Source organism: Limanda limanda, chromosome 4, assembly GCF_963576545.1.
Source record: "Limanda limanda chromosome 4, fLimLim1.1, whole genome shotgun sequence".
NCBI classification, from domain to species: Eukaryota; Metazoa; Chordata; class Actinopteri; order Pleuronectiformes; family Pleuronectidae; genus Limanda; species Limanda limanda.
In genome coordinates, this window is record NC_083639.1 from 4,926,551 (window position 1) to 4,946,536 (window position 19,986).

Consider the following 19,986-nt stretch of genomic DNA (forward strand, 5'->3'; position numbering starts at 1 on the left):
TTAAAGGAATGTTTGCATTGACTTTTTTGTGTGTATCTCTGTGCCAAAATGTTTAAAGGGAGGGGCTTGGCAAAGGGGGTGGGGCAGTATCCAGGGGGTTAAGACAGGGTGGGCGGGAGGAAGGGGCAGGTGAAATTACGGTTTAAGTAATTTGCTCACCTCTGGACCCCTGCAGACCGAGAGTCAGCTGTCTTGTGGCCAGAGAAGATTCTAAGGCCTGTCTCTTCTGACATTGTTCTGCTGCAGCTCGCCCTCAGTTGAGCTGGAACATATGCATTTGGTGGACAGGTTGATGAGCCATTTGCAGTTAACTTAGACCAGAGTTAGACAGAGTCAGCTCAATGGATTCTGAACGTAGGTATGGGAAATACAAAGTGGAGAGGGAAGTGTTGGATGAGCAGAGACTGGAGGAGATAACACAGAGAAAAACTCTCTCTGACACGCGTCCTCCTCTAACCGAACGACTTAAAGACTCCTTAAGGTAAAGAAAACTTCATGGCTTTGTCTGCTCTTAGCGACTTGACCAGAGACCTATATCCTCAGTAAATGTATGCTTTGACATAAGGCTGTGTTTTCAAATCCTTTCCAGATGTTCAGTACCCAAACTGAAAAGAAGCGTGCTGAGCATCTTGCCTGTATTGTCCTGGCTGCCCAAATACTCCGTCTGGGACTCCGGCATGCCAGACCTCATCTCTGGCATCAGTGTGGGCATAATGCACCTGCCTCAAGGTATGATATCACGTTTTAGTAGATATCAACAAAATTACAAAAAAACTTCAGATCTGTCTCATATATAACAGAAACCTAATGTGTAATTTTGAGTTTATTCCAATTCTTTGTACAAGTATTCATAATCGGTCTGGAGAGAGTCAGAGTCGGAATTTTCCATTAAAACTAGAATAACTTGAAAATAACTGTGAACTGAGAAAAACTTGTTTTCCACAGGTATGGCATATTCCCTGTTGGCTTCCTTACCTCCTGTATTTGGCCTCTACTCGTCCCTCTATCCAACATTAATCTACTTCTTCTTTGGAACATCACGTCATATTTCCATTGGTAAGTTGATAATGAGACTAATGGCAATGGCCATTACAAAATCTGTAATAACATGTGTTGCTGTTGTGTTAAGGTACATTCACCATGATCAGCATCATGGTGGGTAGCGTGACAGAAAGACTTGCTCCAGATGAGAATTTCTTCAAAATGAACGGTACAAACTTCACTGCAGACGTGGACATCACTGCCCGGGACTCCTACAGGGTGCAGGTGGCGGCTGCCACCACTGTCATAGCAGGACTGATTCAGGTATTAACACAGCATCCTACAGAAGTAACAATGTTCTGCTTTGTTGGTACATCCAAACTCACATGTGCATTAATGGCTGTCTGTGTAGGTGTTATTGGGTTTGGTAAAGTTTGGATTTGTGGCGACATACTTGTCGGAGCCTCTGGTGCGAGCGTACACAACAGCAGCTGCAGGCCATGCCGTGGTGGCACAACTGAAGTACGTCTTTGGCGTTTCCCCGACACGGTTTCATGGTCCGCTGTCACTGGTGTATGTGAGTATACTGATCCCATTGCATGGTCTGTTCCAACTGTTTGGCTGATTGTGATTAAAATAATTCAGGGATCTTGTGAGGAACTATTTATTGTGTAAAAAACCATTCACATACTGTATGTAACTTTAGATTAAATACACAGAAAATGACCAGACAAATAATATACAGTGCAGGATGAGGCAGAAAACCCAGTTTATTTTAAAGCCTCTACCTAAATAATGCTTTGTTTCAACCCAGTATACATCCAGGAGTAAGAGCTCATATGTTATCTGCTACAGTAGCCTTTTATTGTGGTAGTGCAAAATAAAAATATGCAATACTAACCAGCCTTGAACAAGGTGAGGAACAATGGGTAAAGTATTGGTACAGTGGACAAACGATTACAAAGCTGTATGCAGCTAAGCCTGTGTGTTTTTATGAGTGCATCAGCAAGTCTTAACTGGCCTGCTCCTTCATCTTTATTTATTTTCAGACTCTGAAAGATGTTTGCAGCTTGCTGCCAAAGACTCATCTTCCCACCCTGGTGGTCAGTGTTGTGTCCATGGTGTGTCTAATCGCAGCCAAGGAACTCAACTCCTTCCTCAGCGCAAAACTGCCAGTGCCTGTCCCGATGGAGCTCATAACAGTGAGTCGAAACGCAGACACTCTCTCTGGCTTCACGTTGTGTTTTCACCTCTGTGCCGATGCTGATGCTGCAGTGCTGAAAAGCAGCTGAATCAGCGACAGCACCGGGGCCTCTGCGTTTGTGCACTTCACAGCAAAAATGAGATTGTTATGGCTAATTATTAGGTTCAGATCTCGAGTATGATTGACCAGATTTTTAATGATTGCAGGTTTGAAGTGGATCATATGGCTTTTTATGCATGTTTGTGTTCTCTGTGTTTTCTGTGTTTGCTTTAGATTGCAGCAGCAACACTGATATCACACTATTCCCACTTGAGCCTGAACTATACAGTTTCAGTTGTTGGAGAAATTCCTAGTGGGTAAGTGTAGTGAAGTACGATAACACCAGGGTCTCACTTTCTACCGTGCTTTCATTCTTTAACAAATGAGCAAACGTATATTAAGCTAAACATAAATTGGCCAGCAGCTCTGTTCTGTCCATCTGTCCCTCTTTGTTTCTTCTTCCTCATGTGTCTCTCTTTCTTTTTTCTTCCTCATGTGTCCCTTGTGGCTAATTGGCCAACTAACTTCAACTGGGCCAAACAACTCTCCCTGATTCCTCACAGCAAGCATTTGGCTTTTTATAGCTTTATATTGATCTATTATTCATATTTCTTATACTGTTCATAATTATGATCATATTTGTGCTCATATTCTCATCTTGGTTAGTACTATCTGATCTGATTTACTTGTCCTCTTCTTGTTGGCAGTTTAAGTCCCCCCAGTGTTCCAGATTTCAGCATCTTCAGTGAAGTTATGGGTGATGCTTTAGCACTGGCCATTGTTGGGTATGCCATATCTATTTCACTTGGAAAAACATTTGCACTGAAACACGGATACAAGGTGGATAGTAACCAGGTGAGTCAGAATTCACACCTTTGATCTCAGGGATTTCACTATTACCATGAACAGGCTATCATTTTCATATTTTGTATTTCCCTGTTAATACTTGTGACTGTGTCCCCCGCTCTGCCCCAGGAGCTGGTGGCGCTGGGCCTCAGTAACACAGTGGGAGGATTCTTTCAGTGCTACTCAGTCTGCGCCTCTATGTCTCGTAGTCTCATCCAAGAGACCACAGGAGGAAAGACACAGGTGAGGGAGCATCAGTATAGGACAACTGGGGTGGTGTAAAAAGGAACTTATTACAGATGAATTAATATAACAAGCGCTAATTGAATGTGTGATTTTATAATTTTATAATATAAATTATTTGCTTTTATTTGCTTTTGGTTTTTTGAACATATGTACAGTTTCTTTTAGCATTGTTTAAAATGCTCTACAAATAATATGGATTCTTCTTCTATATATAATCATTGTTAATATACAGAGAGAACATATACTTAAATGTTTAGCTTCAATTATCAATTATGCAGCAATTCACCAAATCTATTTATTATCTAAACAATACACCAGATCAATTTCAGTCAATCAGCACAAAAGGATCACAAGGATCACTGTACACTACCGTTCAAAAGTTTGGGGTCACCCAGACAATTTTCGTGTTTTCCATGAAAGCTCACACTTTTATTTATCAAATGCTAAACAGTTTTCAGCTGTGCTAACATAATTGCACAAGGGTTTTCAAGGGTTTTCTAATCATCCATTAGTCTTCTAAGGCGATTAGCAAACACAATGTACCATTAGAACACTGGACTGATAGTTGCTGGAAAATGGCCTCTATACACCTATGTAGATATTTCATTAAAAAACAGACGTTTCCACCTAGAATAGTCATTTACCACATTAACAATATATAGAGTGTATTTCTGATTAATTTAATGGTATCTGCATTGAAAAAAACAGTGCTTTTCTTTGAAAAATAAGGAAATTTCTAAGAGACCCCAAACTTTTGAACAGTAGTGTATATATAGTCAAGTTGTTCCCAAACATTGTGTGGAATCCATCTCTGCTCAACAATAAAATTATGTGAACCTGCCTGTTGAACACAAATAAATAAAATCACAAACGACCCTGTGTTGTTCTTGCAGATGGCTGGTATAGCCTCGTCTCTGATTGTGTTGGTGACCATCCTGAAACTTGGATCACTGTTCCAGGAGTTGCCAAAGGTTCGGCTGCAGAGCTGCATGTCATTACTTCACAACTTTGAACATATGTTTCATTGACTCTGTGTTTTTCTCTTTGAGTCATCATCAAAATGTGGATGTGCTTGTTTCAGGCTGTCCTCGCCGTGATTGTCTTTGTAAATCTGAAGGGCATGTTCAAGCAGCACTCTGACATTGTCACTCTGTGGAGGCGCAGCAAGGTTGATCTGGTGAGAGGATAAATTATATATTACACAGTTAAAAATACCCATGAAGTAAAAACTGTGACAGACTGCTGTTGTGTCTGGAGAAGTGTCACTGCTCTTGTCTACTTTTCATTGTTGTGTTAAATGAGACGTGTCATGTTGCTGCATCACTCAGATGGTGTGGTTGGTCACTTGGGTGTCAACACTGCTCCTCAACATGGACGTGGGTCTGGCAGTGTCCCTCATCTTTACCATGCTGACGGTCATCTTCAGGACGCAAATGTAAGATTCATCTGTATACTTCTCTCTGCAGTATCTGGGTCATACTGCGATAACCAGATTAAACTAGATACTGTACAGAAATCCAGAGATTATGACAATTTTTTTTTTTTTTTTATTCAATTCTCAGGCCAACATACTCTGTTCTGGGAAATGTTGCGGGCACAGAACTGTACTTGGATATAGAGACGCACGGAGAGGTACAACACAAAGATGGAAAAGTCACAAGTGAATCTTTTTTTACACACTGACTGCAACAAAGGCTAAAGATGTTTGTCTATTTGACAGGCGAGAGAGATTCCAGGTGTCACTATATTCCGCTCCTCTGCTACAGTATATTTTGCGAATGCTGCGCTCTACCTCGAGGCTCTGAAAGAAAAGGTTTGTTCTCCTGACTTCTCTTAAATGCTCAAATCTGGAACAATGGGGGGGAATTTTTTCTTTGTTGAGTAATCAGAGAATTATCTTTCATTATCTATCATAAAACGAAATATTACAAAGCGGTGACTTTGAATTCCTTGTTTCATCCGTCCGACAATCCAAGCCCCAAAGACTTTCAGTGAATTATTATTAGAGGCTGAAACCAAAATAAATGTTTTGTATTTTTGAATTATTACATTTTTGTTTTCTTTTCTTTTAAATCTTTACTATGCTTTAGCCTCACTTATAAAAACTTGTTAACGTTCCCACAGTAAGAGGGCCTTGGTTTATTTTTATACATTAAAATTAATTGATTGAATTGACCTCTTCTCATTTTAAATTCTTCTTTATACAAGTTCCTTTTTACGATGTTTTGCTTTTCTTTCTTGTATGTATTCAGAGTGGGATCGACATCAGTGACATGCTTATCTATAAGAAGAGGCAGGAGGCCAAACAGAGACGTAGAGAAAGAAGAGCTGCGAGACGGGCCAAGAGGCAGGCCGACAGAGAGGTAATATACAGGAAATGTATAACGTCACTACAGGAACATGGATTATTGAAATTACTGACACATTTAAAGGCCTTTTATAACTTTTTTGGGCCCATGGGTCACTTAACCCAGATGTTATGAGAAAATTACTTCAGAAATCTAGTTACATACAGTATTATAAAATATTGGTAATCAATGGCCAAAATCACAGAAAGTCTACAGCGTGTTTAAAGATCACTTCTTTTGCTATTTCTCCTTAGAAACAAGATCACAAGGAAGATAAACAGGTGCCTACTATTGAGGTGTTCTCTGTGGAGGCTGAGTGGTTGGAAACAGGCGACACAGACGATAACTGGACAAAGAAAGAGAACGGGACAGTGTTTGTCGTCCCAGCCTCTCCCCGGTTGCCAGACAGTCCCAATAGATGGGAGTACCTGAAGAGTGGAGATCCAGACAGAAGAAGTTTAAGTTGGATGTCTGAGCTGCAGGACGGCGACACCACCACTCTGGGCTCCAGCAGCGAGGACACACTGAGCCGGGACCTGGAGCGGGTCTCTCTCGGTTCTCTGGGCAAGTGGACCTGGGACATTCACTCCATCATTCTCGACCTCTCCACAGCCAACTTCATTGACACAGTGGCTATCAAGGCTATCACAAATGTGAGTGTGAAAACGCCAAATATCCTTTGAACAAAATGTCCCTACATTACAACTCGTTTGAAAGATTAGATGAGAGCCCTCTTGCTTTCAGTTGTTTCAGCTGTCAAACCCCATTAATAAATAATGTCAGTTTGATTTGAGACACATGGACAACATACACAGTTTGTCTTCGGAGTTTTAAGGGAAGAGGCCTCAGAAAGTGATGTTTCACAAGTGTGTTTCATCTAAATTGTACGAATGGTTGTATTCTTTAACCTATAATGGGCCCTTTATATATAAATACTTTATATTTACATCGGAAGCGGGTCCTCTACAGACCTTCAACACAAGGTCTACAGGCTGAAGTCTTTCTGTGTGGATTTGCTTGTTCTCCCTGTGTCTGTGTGAGTTTTCTCCAGTTACACTGGCTTCCTCCCACAGTCCAAAGACATGCAGCGTCAGGGTAACTTGAGACTCTAAATTGACAGTAGGTGTGAATGTGAGAGTGAATGGTTAGATGTGTCTGTATCTTGGCCCTGCATTACGCTGGTGACCTGTCCAGGGTGGACCCCCCCCCTCTCACCCAGTGTTAGCTAGGATTGGCTGCAGCCCCCCCACCTTGTGATTGACCCTCAAAGGATAAGTGGTATAGATAATGGATGGCATGTTCGAGGGATGGACAAGGCCCGCTGGCACCAGCTCTTGACATACAATTAAATTATTGAAAATATAAAACTATAACTACTAATCTGTATATTAACAGATTTTCCAGGACTTCAGTGAGATTGATGTGGATATCTACGTGGCTGGTTGTCAAGGTAACTGAACACCTTCTCACTTCTTTCAGGCTGTACTTTATGAAGATTTATCATCTTTGTAATGTTAATCTGTGTAAAATCTTTTTTCCTCAGCCTGTGTGGTGGAGCAGTTAGAGCTCGGTGACTTCTTCTCCGATACGATAACAAAGAGACATCTTTTCACCTCTGTTCATGATGCTGTGCTCTTCTGTCTGGAGCAGCATGGAACATCATCGTTTCCCAAACACGAGTCGTCAGTGGTGAGTACGATCAGGTCAGACTGTAATTGGACAGTTTAATGTTGATAGTCAACTGTAAAATACCAACTGCAGGCAGATAAAGGTGTGAATTGCCCTGTTAGTACACTTTGTAACATAGTAGTTAGTTAACATCTACTTATCAGCATCGACCAATCCAAAGAAAATGTCGCTTACGCCCATATTGAAGAAGCTGATCAAATATGATCATGTTCATTTTAACTAGATTACTTGATTTCTGATTTCAGGACATGCACAGCAGCACAAAACTCTAAGGACTCAATTTCCAATGGATATCCAGCAAGGAGGATGGACAACATCTACAAGAGGAAATATCAAAAGCTGTCCTTTTAAATTAAATTAAATTAAACTAAACTAAACTAAATTAAATTAAATTAAATTAAATTAAATTAAATTAAATTAAATTAAATTAAATTAAATTAAATTAAATTAAATTAAATTAAATTAAATTAAATTAAATTAAATTAAATTAAATTAGCCAATCGTATTGATATTTATACATTTTGATTTTAAGGTATGTAAAAGAGTACACAGAGTTGTCACACATTTTCTTACTTTTCTTTTATTCCGTGTGGGAGAGTGTTACAGTGCATCAGCAAATGAAAAGATAATAAAATAAGGTGAAACATCCAAACAAGTGTCTAGTTTTATTTTGAGAAATCTGACAGAAAACAATGTTTGAATCCAAGGAACAGAGACAAGGCAACATGCATCTCACTGAGAGTGTTTGAGCCTTTTTTGGTAATGACAGCAATAACAAGGTAGGACATTGAAATGTTAACAGGAGCCATTTCAATTTTCAAGTGCAATTTTTGCTCAGAGCAACAGCAAAACCTCAATAAACTAACACATGCAAAAGAATGCTTTTTTTTGTCTCAACTATTTTAATGTGTTTCTAGTGCAACATTCCTACACTGGGAAATATCAGTTGATTAAAAAATAACAGCATAACAATATCGGAGCAACATTTTACCAAAAGCATCTCTTTACAGTTGCATAAACCAGCTGTGACTTCGTTCCCTGAAAAAATCTTGTCTCTACATACTGGCCACAGAGGATGTTACCAAAAACATTGTGCACAGGACTGAGGAAGGCTAGGTAGATTTTTTTTAAATATATATATAGAAATTTGGTCTATTTATAAGTCTTGATGGATGTTGGAGCTCTGTACGTCCGAGTTCAGAGTAAGACCTTCATCATCCTCCTCTTCCTCTGGTTGCCGTGATACCAGATGCTGAAAGCGAGCCTGCCGCTGGTAATCCGGGTCAATGTTGATCCATTTGTTGGCGACCCACTTAGTGCCATGGGTGACCACACAGCCGCCATGCAGGGCGTATTCATCCTGCTCGCCCACCCAACCTAGTGATGAAAATAACCTCTGTTAACTTTTGTTAGCAACATCCATTGTATAATTTCTGGTTATTAAAATGGCTGACACAGATGTTTTGTTTTCCTTATTTACCACTGAATGTATTTGGACTATAAGTTTAAGCGATTAAATGTATTATTCTTTATATTTGATCATCCTTAACAAAACCAATATTGGCTTGAACACAAATTGTTGACATAATTTAATTTGTTGGCTTCTGATCTGGGCCTGAATTGTGTCAGCACGACATATAAATGCCACGTTAAAGGTTATATAAATGATGTCCAATGCCACTAGATGTCTCACTATCACCAGCATCACGGACCAAATTAAATATATAATTACTTCACCGTCCACACTCAGGCCACAACGCTGCTGCCTGCACAGCCTTTGGGTGCAAGGCCCATTGAAAGCCGCGTCTACACCCACAACCAGAAGCACAACTAAATAAAGCTACAATTTGAACCCTAGATCCAAGAGAAGTAACAAGAAGCAAGTGGATCCATGGTGTCTCATCTATAGGTTGGGACACTGAGTGAAATTGGAATGGGAAGTTGTTGAAATGCAGTGTTGTTGCAGTTGTGATTGATCTGTAAAGTTCTCATTGGAATCCTACCTTTTCCATCGGAAAGGTAGTTGTACCAGAACACGGCCGTCCCTTTGGTGGGCTTCACCCTCAGGTTACTCTTGTCACAATTCCTCCTGGTGTCCAAAAGATCCACGTCGTTCTGTATGAGAGACTAAAAGACACGATGAGACTCAGCGACACAGTGGTGTGTGTAACGTCAGGCCCATGCAATGCACGCACTGACAAACTAAGGGGAGCTAACACAGACATGAAAGGCATGCACAGTTTGTACACAATACTTTAGCAGGGCTCTCTGAACACATCTCCAGACCGACACAACAATTACGCACCACTTCATCATAGCTCCTGTTGTCTGCCACAGGGAATGCGGTCTCCCCGCCCCCCTCAACAGAGTTCAGGTAGAAGAGAACTGTGATGTACCTAAGTGTGCAACACAGATTTAAATTGACACTACATTTACAGTGCAAACAAACACACGCACACAAACACTTTGCAAACAAGTGACGAGCACGCACATTTCTCTGAACTGACAATGTAGAGTAACACAAACTAACATGCCAGCTGTAACAAGGGAGTGTCACTACGCAGCTCAGTAATCACAGTGGACAGATTAATTCATATCTGAACATTCACAGATTTGTTTATTATTTAACAACGCAGTGCAGCTCAGTGATCTCACCTGCAAGATGTCTCAAAAGGAGTGGAGGTGTTGGCCACGAGTCGCGTGTGCGTGCACGCGGTTTCGGGATAGACGGGCCCGCTGTCATGGTGGGCGTGGTAGTGCCCGCCCTCTTCATAGCGAACCACCTGGAGCGGCTCACTGAGGTCAACTAATGTGGAGGGGAGCCGGGTGAGGCGGGTCACCCTGTGTTAGGGTAAGATGGAGGAAAAGATATACAAAGTGGGAAAGTCTGTTATTACTGAATATTTCTGAGAGATTATGTTATGTACCTTATAATTCAAGGGATAGTTCACTCAAAAACTAAAATTCACTCATTATCTACTCACCACTAAGTAGAGAGAGGGGTGGAGGAAGAGTTTGAGTCCATAAAACACTTTTGGAGCTTCAAGGGATATACAGCAATGCAGCCAAATGCAATACAATTTAATGTAACAAGTAAATGGTGACCGTTTCTTAAAAACAATAACCAGGTTTTTAGCCAAAAGGTCCTCTGATATCCTCCTCTGGAGCTGGATCACGTGTGGATAACAGCAGACATTTAGGCAAAAAATGAAACTCCAACATCGGCATAGTGGGGAGAGGGTAATGAGTGAACTATCCCTTTAAGGGTCATACCAAGTCAAGAACATGCAGAACCACAGAAACAAATGATGTGTCTTCCAAACCTTGTCTGGATGTCTTGGAGGACCTGGTGTGCTCCTTTGCCCTGGTACAGCCAGGTGTGTCTGCTGTTCCTCACCAGCTGACTCCGCTTCACCCCCCGCTGCAGCAGGAAGCGCTGGAAGGCATCGTTGCTCAGAAGCCTGAACTCTTCCAGACTAAGCAATCCTGCCCCAAATATGAGAATGTAAGGAATTCTGATGCCTCGCTAAAGCTTTGGATGACGAAAAAAATCAACATTAATGGCTGAAATAAAAAGGTTTTAATTAATAGATTCCATGTTTTTTGGGCCAGTATGAGAACCAGTATTCCTTGAACATCAAGTTGGTGTCAATTAACTTTGATAACATGCTGCATCCATATATAGAGCATCACTTATCGATGAAAATGCAACCTAAATTGAGAATTGACGTTGATTTCTCACCGTTACCGTCCTTGTCCGCTTTGAGCCCGGCATAGATTTCCCGCAGGTTCTCCGGCGTGAGCCAAATCCCGTCTCTAACTCGAGAATGAGTGAGTATCTGTTGGAGGTACATGAAGACAGGATGAATTAACCAACTCTGAGCTGACAAACTTCTGCACGTCACACACTTCAGTTTTGTCCTCAGCATGCCATTAACCGACATATACCTCACGGAGCTGCAGCTGTCCATCCTGGTTGATATCAAGAAGGTTGAAGATCTCTTCTGGGCTGAGGTTGAGTTCCTTGGCCAGGTCCTCCTGACCATCCTGCACCATCAGCTGACTTTCCATCAGACCCTTCAGCTGAGCCAGCTGCATCACGACACGGCACTCAGCGTCTGACAGGAACTCAGGGATCTCTGCAGAGAGGAACAGAGACAAGCTGAGATAAAGCCACAGAGGAGAGGCTCATGATGCTATATTGTATTGGACCAATTTTATATTTTGTTTAGTTAAATTAGTCTAGTTTTGTGCAGCCTAAAACTGATAAGAGCAAACTAATAGGGACTAATTTCAGGCAGAAATATCTTTTCCTGATTTAAACTTTTCCACTTGGGGAATTTGCTGCTTCACTTTGTCAAACATGATAGCATAGTGAAGCTCTTGTCAATAGAGATCCTATCATACATGGGTTATATAAAGATGGACGACACGTCTTCACCTCCTCCCACTATCAAGAAGTTGAGCCAAAATATCCAAGATATGAACATTGCTATTTGGTACCGATTACATCATTCGGAGCCAGAGCCTGGGAAGTAGCAAAGGGATGGACAAGGGGTTGCCGATACATGTGCTGGACGAATAGCAAGTCAGTCTCAGCTGTCAATAGTGAAGTTTCTCCCCGTTTTTTTATAGAATCAAATAATGCAAGATGGCAGCGTTCGTATCTGGGATATTTTGGCTTCATTTTTGGATAGTGGGAGTAAGTTGGGACGTGTCGCCATCTTTATTTACATTCTACGATTGCTGCATGTGAGAGATTGTGATGAACATTTTTCCATTCCTGAGGTTTTGTAGATAATATCATCACCAGATTAATCACTAACCAATATAAGCAATGAGCTGCTGCCCTAAGAAAGATAATCAGGTACAGCTCTTGCAGAAACCTTATAAATTATAAAGATTCCACTTCATTTTTGCACATGATCATTACTCTTGAGCACAAAAGGACTGCATGCAGGAGGATGATACATGGCTAAGTGTGTTTTCCAGGCATAGATGTATCTCTGCTCTCTCAGCTATAAGAACCTAACTGGGTCACATGTGCAGAGCAGGGGGAGGAGATGCCTCAGGACTTATTGGTCTGTTTCCTAGAGCTTTAATTGATTTTAACAAACACACACGCAAATCTATAGGCTTTGTATTTGGGGTTATAGATAGGTAGTGAGGAAGATGCAAATAAGGAAGAGGTAAGTGCGTGATGGATCTGCTTTTCACTAGATGAAGGAACTTGTTTGGCCACTAGAGGCTGATGTGGGTGAGCAGCACATTTGTTATTATTATTATGGCCCTTACCAAACAGCAGAGGTTTCAGACTCAGGGTCCGCATTTCGTGCACTTTGCCTGGCACCAGTGACACAGTCTGGACATGTCCCACCTGAGAGAGAAACCACACAAGTGACTGTGTGTGTGTTTGTGTGTGTGTCAGATGAAATTGTGGTAATGATGCCTCCTCACATCACTCACCCTAATCCCCTCGATCCTAGTGAGGGACACATCACGCAGGAACTCAGATTTTGATGGCGGAAGTCGGGACTCGGTGTTTTGCTGCTGCTGCTGGTGGTTCTGCTGGTTCTGCTGGTGCTGCTGGTTCTGCTGCTGGTGCTGCTGGTGGCGATGGTCGCTGCTGGGGGTGTCGCGACTCGGGCTCGTGTCGTCCTGCCCGCTGATGTAGTGCACGTAGAACAGCAGTGCGATGACGTTAATGATGTAAACGTGGAAAAACACCATCACCACCACGAAGTAGGAGCGGGAGCACACGCTGCTCTTGTGGCACTGGAGGCGCTCGCTCGGCGGCCGGAGGTGCGGAGGCAAGGTCGCGCTCCCGGACTCGGTGGTGGTGTCCTCAGAGTCTGAGGGTTCCTGGTCGTCGGTCATTGGAAGGAAGGAGTCGGTGCTTCCTCAAAGTCCATGTAATCAATCCCCAAAAGGACTGAATGGAACGCTGGATGCTCCGAAGCCACAGATCAAGTTTGATTTAAAAAGAGAAATCCTCGAGGAGAAGCTCAGGCCAGTGCCAGTCCTGGAGACGTCTTTACGCACAGGGACACAGAGCGCAGGTTGCTCATAATTTAAAAAAATATGCTCGTTGAAACTAGGAAGTCGTCTCTGACCTGGACTCGTCTGGATGGGATGAATCTCTCCTCAGACACTGGCCGGTGTCAGTGTTGTTTTCACTGCAGCACCAGCAGCAAAGCGCACTGCGCATCCGCGAGCGCAGCAGCAGCTCCTCTCACAGAACCGCTCCACAAAGCCGAGGGGAAGAGATCATCCTTCAAAATGAGATGTGCATGTGTTAACGTGACAAAACAACACCGATCGTGACCCTATATTCTGTTGTTTGAACGCCAACGAAGGAGCTGGATCTTCCCCCGACCTTCGACAGCAACAGTCTGCCCAGCGTACAATGCTGACCCCTGGTGACCCAAAGCAAAAACACAGTCCTGTGTAACACTGAGCAGTGCAGCCCCCCCCCCCCCCCCCCCCACCCCCCATCTGTTCTATCTGTTGGTATAGACTGCACTGATCTGTCTGATAAATCTAAATCCTCAATTTAAGTCTAATCTGTATGTGGCCTCACATGCTTCATTTTGATGGCGAAAGTAGGAGACAGCTATTTTGACTATTGCTCATGTCGAAGATCTTCTAAATCAATTACCATTTTTTTTCTCTTCTTAATTCTTACCAAGAGATATATTATCAAACATCAAACAGCTTTTCCTTCATTCAAAATACATCAGACTGATATCTCAGCTTTCATGAAACAATGAATGAGTTTTTCCCTGTAACGAATTTTTGGGACTCTGGTTCAACATTGATTGTAATAAATCTGCATTCTGTAAAACGTACACTACAAATAAAAATACAAACATTGGAACATTCAATGCTCTGTTATAATCTCTCTACTTTGTTTTGGAAGGATATTCACAATTTGGTATTAAATAACAATTGGGTTTGCCAGCTTTAACCTTTAGTAACATTAGATTTGGTCTCAAAATGGAGAACATGATTTTCTTTCATTTAGATTTTATGTATTTTTAAGTGAAACATTCCTTTAAGTTGTCTCACTTATGAATGTTTAAAGAATTGTGAGTTTATTTAGATCCTTTGAAACTGATAAAACCGGAAAATTCCTACTTTTATATTAATATTTGTCAACATTATCACTAAGTTTCCAGACAGAAGATACATTAGATTTAATTCACATATTAATTGTATTTATTTACTTTTTTTATGAATTTGACTCTTTAAATTTTTGCGGTTGTGCATGTTAATGTAATTTTCATTAAATTGACGGAATCTTAAATTGTCATACATTTGTTATTGTAAATGTTTTGTCTGTTGAATTTGTATTTAGCAATTGAAAAAAAACAAAAACGTGGTGCACCGCCCCCTGAAGAAGGTGAAGGCTGGACTAGTTGACTTTGGACCGCCTGAATAAAAGTGTATTTCCTGAAGTCAGTCTCCGTTAAATTCACCCGGAAACCAGAAGAAAATCTCAGAAGAATGGCTGGAAATGTGAGGAGGTTTTACGAGCTGACCGCCAAGCTACTGTCTGGAGAAGCCTACAGCTTCGCTGCCCTGAAGGGGAAAGTTGTTCTCGTTGAAAATGTGGCGTCTCTCTGAGGAACAACAACCAGGGACTTCACTCAGATGAACGAGCTGCACTCTCGCTACTCCTCCGAGGGACTCGTTGTTCTGGGTGTTCCCTGCAATCAGTTTGGATATCAGGTAAGTAATTTGGCCCCATGAGAGGGTATTATTCAGATGTATATAATCCTATATATTTACAATGTGATCAGATATGTTTAGGACTCCAAGGCCTTTGTGCCTCTCACCATCAGACTATCGAGCAAAAGCTAATACTGTTCATGAATGTTGAATTTAAGGAGGTTTCAGTACAAGCTTTGGTCTTGAAAGAAGTATTTACATCCATCCTTAAGTAAAAGATAAAATATCAAAAAATGTGAATACATCATTGCAATGAAATGTTTGATATTTCACTACATGTATTATTTTTTATTATTTTAGTGTTATTATCATCCACACAGTGTTGGTTACTTAAGAGCATAACGTTTTAAGTATTGATGTGCATTCCAGTGGCTCATATCAGTGTTGTCGTGGCAAATGTGTTAGGGGTAAGGTAACATTTTACTGTTGCATTTGGTAGAAGTAGAGCTAATGATTAAACACATATTATATTCTAGTATAGTATTCTATTCTTGTGCCTTTATATATTATAATTATGATATAGTTTTTACCACTCAGAAGTCTAATTGTGTAAAATACAGTAATCGTCTGAAGTGAAGTACATACAAATACACTATACTCTAAAGCAAAAGTTATTCAAAATTGAGCAGAACACTGGCCTCATTATTTTCATTTGAGTAAAATCATCTAGAAGCTCAACGTCACACACTGTCCATCAGCTCTTCATTAATTTTTTTTTTTTTACAACAGGAGAACTGCAAGAATGAAGAAATCCTTAAATGTCTAAAGTATATCCGTCCTGGAAATGGCTTTGAACCAAAGTTCCAGCTCCTGGAGAAGGTGGATGTGAATGGAAAGGATGCGCACCCCTTATTTGACTTCCTGAAGAACAGCCTGCCATTTCCCAGTGATGATACAATGGCTCTCATGAGTGATCCAAAGTTCATCATCTGGAGTCCAGTGTGTAGGAACGATGTTTCCTGGAACTTTGAGAAGTTCCTGGTCGGCCCAGATGGAGAGCCCTACAAGCGCTACAGCAGAAATTTCCTCACCATCGATATCGAGTCAGATATTAAAGAGCTGCTCCGGAGGGTCAAGTAGATAAACAATCTATTAAAAATGTGATATGAGTCCAGTACACTGTGGTTGTTAAGCCTGTTTACTTAATGAAGATACTCCTTGAAGCCTTTTTGTGAGGGGAGTTTCTGATGAAGATGTAAAAGCCTGACTCACCCACTGTGTATAACTCATATCATCATTTTCTGTATTGCTTGACAAAATAAACGTTTCCTGTAATATAAACTGCTGCCGTCGTGTCTGTTCACTGAATACAAACACATCTCAACATTTTTGACTATCTGGAAAATGTAGGTGAAGTTTAAGTGAACAAAATCTGAAACAGTAACATCTGAGATCTTGTTGCTTGGCAACCGTCGTTACAGAGAGGTTAACCAGGGTAACTTTGACATTTAGAACAGACCTGGTGAGTGTTAAACATGAATTGTCACCTCCGGAAGATGTATTTATATATACATATGTTTTACAAGTTACTTAATTTAGAATAAAGCAGAACTATGAGGTCTAAGATAACTATGAACTAAGATAAATGGTGGGATGCTGCTGGCTTGGGTTACGAGTATAGATTATTTAACGTAAATTGATGCTTAGGTGTGGCGTGACATCTTATGTTATAAGGGCAATATGCAAAATATGTAAATGAAAATCAGCTTGTGCTTTATTGTACCCTACAATATTTTTAATTTTCCATTTTAAAAGAGGAACAGGAGTTTTAACAGCTTTTTTGTTTGATGATTTGGAAATAAGATTCACATATCGTCAAACGTCTTTCAGGAATAAATAAAACAGGGTCCTTTATTGGTATATTTGCATTTATAAATGATATTTTCTTTCCCCAAAACAATATCAAACGTGTAACGAAATTAATAAATATCTTCTTTTTTCTGTATTCTCGCTGCTACATGAGTCTTTCTGCTGGTGAAGCTCTCACACTTGTCTGGTCTGCGCCTTCCTGCCTGGACCTGCGCAGCCATCCAGCCCGGAATGAACGCTACCCCGTATCGCGACTCGTCCAACATGGCCGGCCAGGAGGACCCAGTGCAGAGAGAGATCCACCAGGACTGGGCCAACCGGGAGTACATAGAAGTGATCACGAGCAGTATCAAGAAAATCGCCGACTTTCTGAACTCCTTCGGTGAGCTCCCGGCGTCCAGCTCCGCGGAATACACGCTTAGTTCCGTATAAATGTTTGTAGCAAGCTAGCTGCCGGAGCTAGCCCAGCTGTGGCTAGCACTGGTGTTGATGTTTTTCAATGGCCACTCCCAGCTAGCAGTTAGCTCTATCGCTATCTGCGGGCTAGTTGTGTTTTGTTCTCGTACATATATCCCGACAGTATGTTGTTGCAGTGCATTATACTTTGATTTAATTTATATTAGCAGCCTACCAAACGTCGAAGTCGAGTCAATCGGCTTCTTCAGTCGAGTGATGTGAAAGCTAAGTGTTAGCCACTGCTAACGCTAACCTGCTCTGCTGTCAGATGTGTGTTTATCCCAGCAGCTGCAGAGTCACTGGTGCGAGTTACCAGCAGGGATGTTGTCTGTGGATGTTGACAGTGCACACATGCTGCTCCACGAATGCAAATAATAATAAATGCAACTTTGGTTCCATCAGATATGTCGTGTCGATCCCGTCTGGCCACTCTGAACGAGAAGCTGACAGCGCTGGAGCGGAGGATCGAATACATCGAGGCCAGAGTAAGTGTCCTGCATTGGATTTCGAACAATCTTGTGCCTTGTTGTGATTTGAACTCGATTGATATCAAATTAATTTAACATCATTTAATTGTGTGTCTCCATTCCAGGTGACAAAAGGAGAGACTTTGACCTAGACGTCATCATGGAAACCCATAACATCCTGGAGCTACCTGCTCCCCCACCCCATCTCACCCTACCCCTTCACCCTTGAGTCAGTGGATTGAGTGATTGGATTCCACCTCCTTTTCTGGGACCACGTGGACCATTTTTTATATTAAATGGCTTGAGTTTTGTGTTGTTTTTATCTCATGAGGCATTTGTATAGAAGATATGTGTGTCAGTCTTTGGCGTCAGCAATTCAAACATTGATCAATGTTACAAAATGAAAAATAACTCCCATTAGAATTGGTTTTAAAAACATGGAGCTCCGTCATGGATCTGGTATCAGCACCATTTGTTGACTGTCTGTGTTGTATACTCTATCACTATTACCACATCAGAGATTTATGAAAGAGGAACATTCTTGTGTGCCATTTTGAACAAGTTATTGTGGCGTCATCTTTATTAAGGAACCATGCTTGTACAGTAAAATGTTTGGTGATGTTTTGGGATTTAAATTCAGTAATAAATGCTAAACCATAACCGTGTTCCCCAATTCAACAAATCTTTATTGTATTCTACGTAAGCGGTGATACATACTATGAAATATGATTATAGAATCTAGTTCTCAGTCGTGCTCAATACACTCGACAAAACAAAGATATGCAAAGGAAAACAGACACAGCTAAATAATAAGGACAGATAAACGTGCAATATCTTAAAAACAAGCAAGAGCTGGATATCAAACGTGCTCTGTTGTACAGATTGTACACAGCGTTAACACCATATGAATAAACATACATTGTTTACAGACTTCACACCATTCTTTAAACTTATTGCTAAATATTTATCTAACCATGTAATATTGTAAGTAATGCATTAATATGCAAGACTTAAAGGATGATTACTTTTGTAGGAGCTATTACATTAGCTTTAGTATATTGTGTTCAATATTATTTATTATATTTGGATTTATGTTTTTAGACACTAGGGGGCACTACACACTAGACCAGGTAGGACTCATTAAAGGTTGCAGGTGTGTTAATGAGGGGGAGCACCAGATAGGGAAATGTTTTTTATTTTTTACCAGAGAATGAGAAGAAGCAGATGTTTATTTTTATTTTTGAACCGCAAAATAAATCTACCCAACCGTGAATTCAGCGTGGACAATGGACTTCTTTAATTGCCTGAGTACAACCCAACTAGACTGGGGCCTCAGTGTCTTTTTGCCAGGACTTATTATATTTGGATTTATGTTTTTAGACACTAGGGGGCACTACACACTAGACCAGGTAGGACTCATTAAAGGTTGCAGGTGTGTTAATGAGGGGGAGCACCAGATAGGGAAATGTTTTTTATTTTTTACCAGAGAATGAGAAGAAGCAGATGTTTATTTTTATTTTTGAACCGCAAAATAAATCTACCCAACCGTGAATTCAGCGTGGACAATGGACTTCTTTAATTGCCTGAGTACAACCCAACTAGACTGGGGCCTCAGTGTCTTTTTGCCAGGACTTCAGTCTTAAAGTGAGCAGAATAATCTGGAGTCATTATCCGGCATCATCGTTTAATAACTAAATGTATGTGATTATCAGCTCTAGTGGAGAGCAACAGAGATGAACACACACACAAACACACGCACACAAACACACACACACACACATACATCTCTAGTGTAAAATGGCCAAAATGGCCACTAAATCCAAAATGGCCTACTAATGGCATTAACCGTTTGATGCACAAGCTTTGGAAACCCCTGTTATTTCATTCATGGCTGGGTGTTTCTTTCTTATATTCCTTTATAGCATATTGTTCCAGTCTTTATTAAGGAGCCTTTGATGAGTCTATGTCATCAAAGGAGCCGTCTTAATTAGGAGAGCTGGATTCAAAGATACATCCACAACGCTTGGATCCTGGGTAGAACATAGTTCTAAGTCCTCAGCATCAGATATTCCAGACTCAGAATCAAGACCAAGAATTACCTACTCATTTTCCTCATCATGTTCTTCAATCAGCATCTTTCTGAACATGTCGATAGTAAGTCTGAAACAAT

At 41.0% G+C, this 19,986-nt stretch overlaps 4 protein-coding genes across 4 annotated transcripts; 3 read left to right on the forward strand and 1 right to left on the reverse strand.

The window, feature by feature from the left end:
• The first annotated feature begins 341 nt into the window (after nt 1–341).
• Nucleotides 342–7,625, forward strand: slc26a6l (solute carrier family 26 member 6, like). Its single transcript, XM_061070195.1, has 19 exons — nt 342–481; nt 590–729; nt 946–1,056; nt 1,130–1,305; nt 1,394–1,558; nt 2,031–2,183; nt 2,459–2,541; nt 2,932–3,079; nt 3,200–3,313; nt 4,210–4,287; nt 4,398–4,493; nt 4,645–4,751; nt 4,879–4,948; nt 5,037–5,129; nt 5,569–5,679; nt 5,934–6,317; nt 7,060–7,114; nt 7,208–7,353; nt 7,599–7,625. Exons 1-19 carry the CDS (start codon nt 342–344, stop codon nt 7,623–7,625), a joined length of 2,397 nt encoding a protein of 798 aa, XP_060926178.1.
• Nucleotides 7,626–8,509: 884 nt separating this feature from the next.
• On the reverse strand, nt 8,510–13,230 carry p4htmb (prolyl 4-hydroxylase, transmembrane b). Its single transcript, XM_061070547.1, has 9 exons — nt 12,820–13,230; nt 12,649–12,730; nt 11,302–11,492; nt 11,096–11,192; nt 10,677–10,839; nt 10,009–10,194; nt 9,659–9,749; nt 9,357–9,480; nt 8,510–8,730 (listed from the first exon to the last, which is right to left on the reverse strand). Exons 1-9 carry the CDS (start codon nt 13,228–13,230, stop codon nt 8,510–8,512), a joined length of 1,566 nt encoding a protein of 521 aa, XP_060926530.1.
• A 1,525-nt stretch (nt 13,231–14,755) lies between these two features.
• On the forward strand, nt 14,756–16,365 carry LOC132999687 (glutathione peroxidase 1-like). The gene is made up of 2 exons (XM_061069428.1): nt 14,756–15,084; nt 15,814–16,365. The coding sequence occupies exons 1-2, from the start codon at nt 14,860–14,862 to the stop codon at nt 16,162–16,164; spliced, it is 576 nt and encodes a 191-aa protein (XP_060925411.1). The 5' UTR covers nt 14,756–14,859; the 3' UTR covers nt 16,165–16,365.
• Nucleotides 16,366–17,096: 731 nt separating this feature from the next.
• Nucleotides 17,097–18,476, forward strand: brk1 (BRICK1 subunit of SCAR/WAVE actin nucleating complex). Its single transcript, XM_061069648.1, has 3 exons — nt 17,097–17,275; nt 17,752–17,834; nt 17,942–18,476. Exons 1-3 carry the CDS (start codon nt 17,125–17,127, stop codon nt 17,966–17,968), a joined length of 261 nt encoding a protein of 86 aa, XP_060925631.1. The 5' UTR covers nt 17,097–17,124; the 3' UTR covers nt 17,969–18,476.
• Nucleotides 18,477–19,986: the final 1,510 nt, after the last annotated feature.

Coding starts and splice junctions, on each gene's coding strand:
- slc26a6l (XM_061070195.1), top strand. CDS start 342: ATGGATTCTGAACGTAGGTATGGGAAATACAAAGTGGAGAGGGAAGTG. Junction 4,949..5,036: donor ATATAGAGACGCACGGAGAG/GTACAACACAAA, acceptor TCTATTTGACAG/GCGAGAGAGATTCCAGGTGT. Junction 7,115..7,207: donor CTACGTGGCTGGTTGTCAAG/GTAACTGAACAC, acceptor TTTTTTCCTCAG/CCTGTGTGGTGGAGCAGTTA.
- p4htmb (XM_061070547.1), bottom strand. CDS start 13,230: ATGACCGACGACCAGGAACCCTCAGACTCTGAGGACACCACCACCGAG. Junction 10,195..10,676: donor CTCCAAGACATCCAGACAAG/GTTTGGAAGACA, acceptor ACCCTAACACAG/GGTGACCCGCCTCACCCGGC. Junction 9,481..9,658: donor ACAGGAGCTATGATGAAGTG/GTGCGTAATTGT, acceptor CGTGTCTTTTAG/TCTCTCATACAGAACGACGT.
- brk1 (XM_061069648.1), top strand. CDS start 17,125: ATGAACGCTACCCCGTATCGCGACTCGTCCAACATGGCCGGCCAGGAG. Junction 17,276..17,751: donor CGACTTTCTGAACTCCTTCG/GTGAGCTCCCGG, acceptor TGGTTCCATCAG/ATATGTCGTGTCGATCCCGT. Junction 17,835..17,941: donor TCGAATACATCGAGGCCAGA/GTAAGTGTCCTG, acceptor TCTCCATTCCAG/GTGACAAAAGGAGAGACTTT.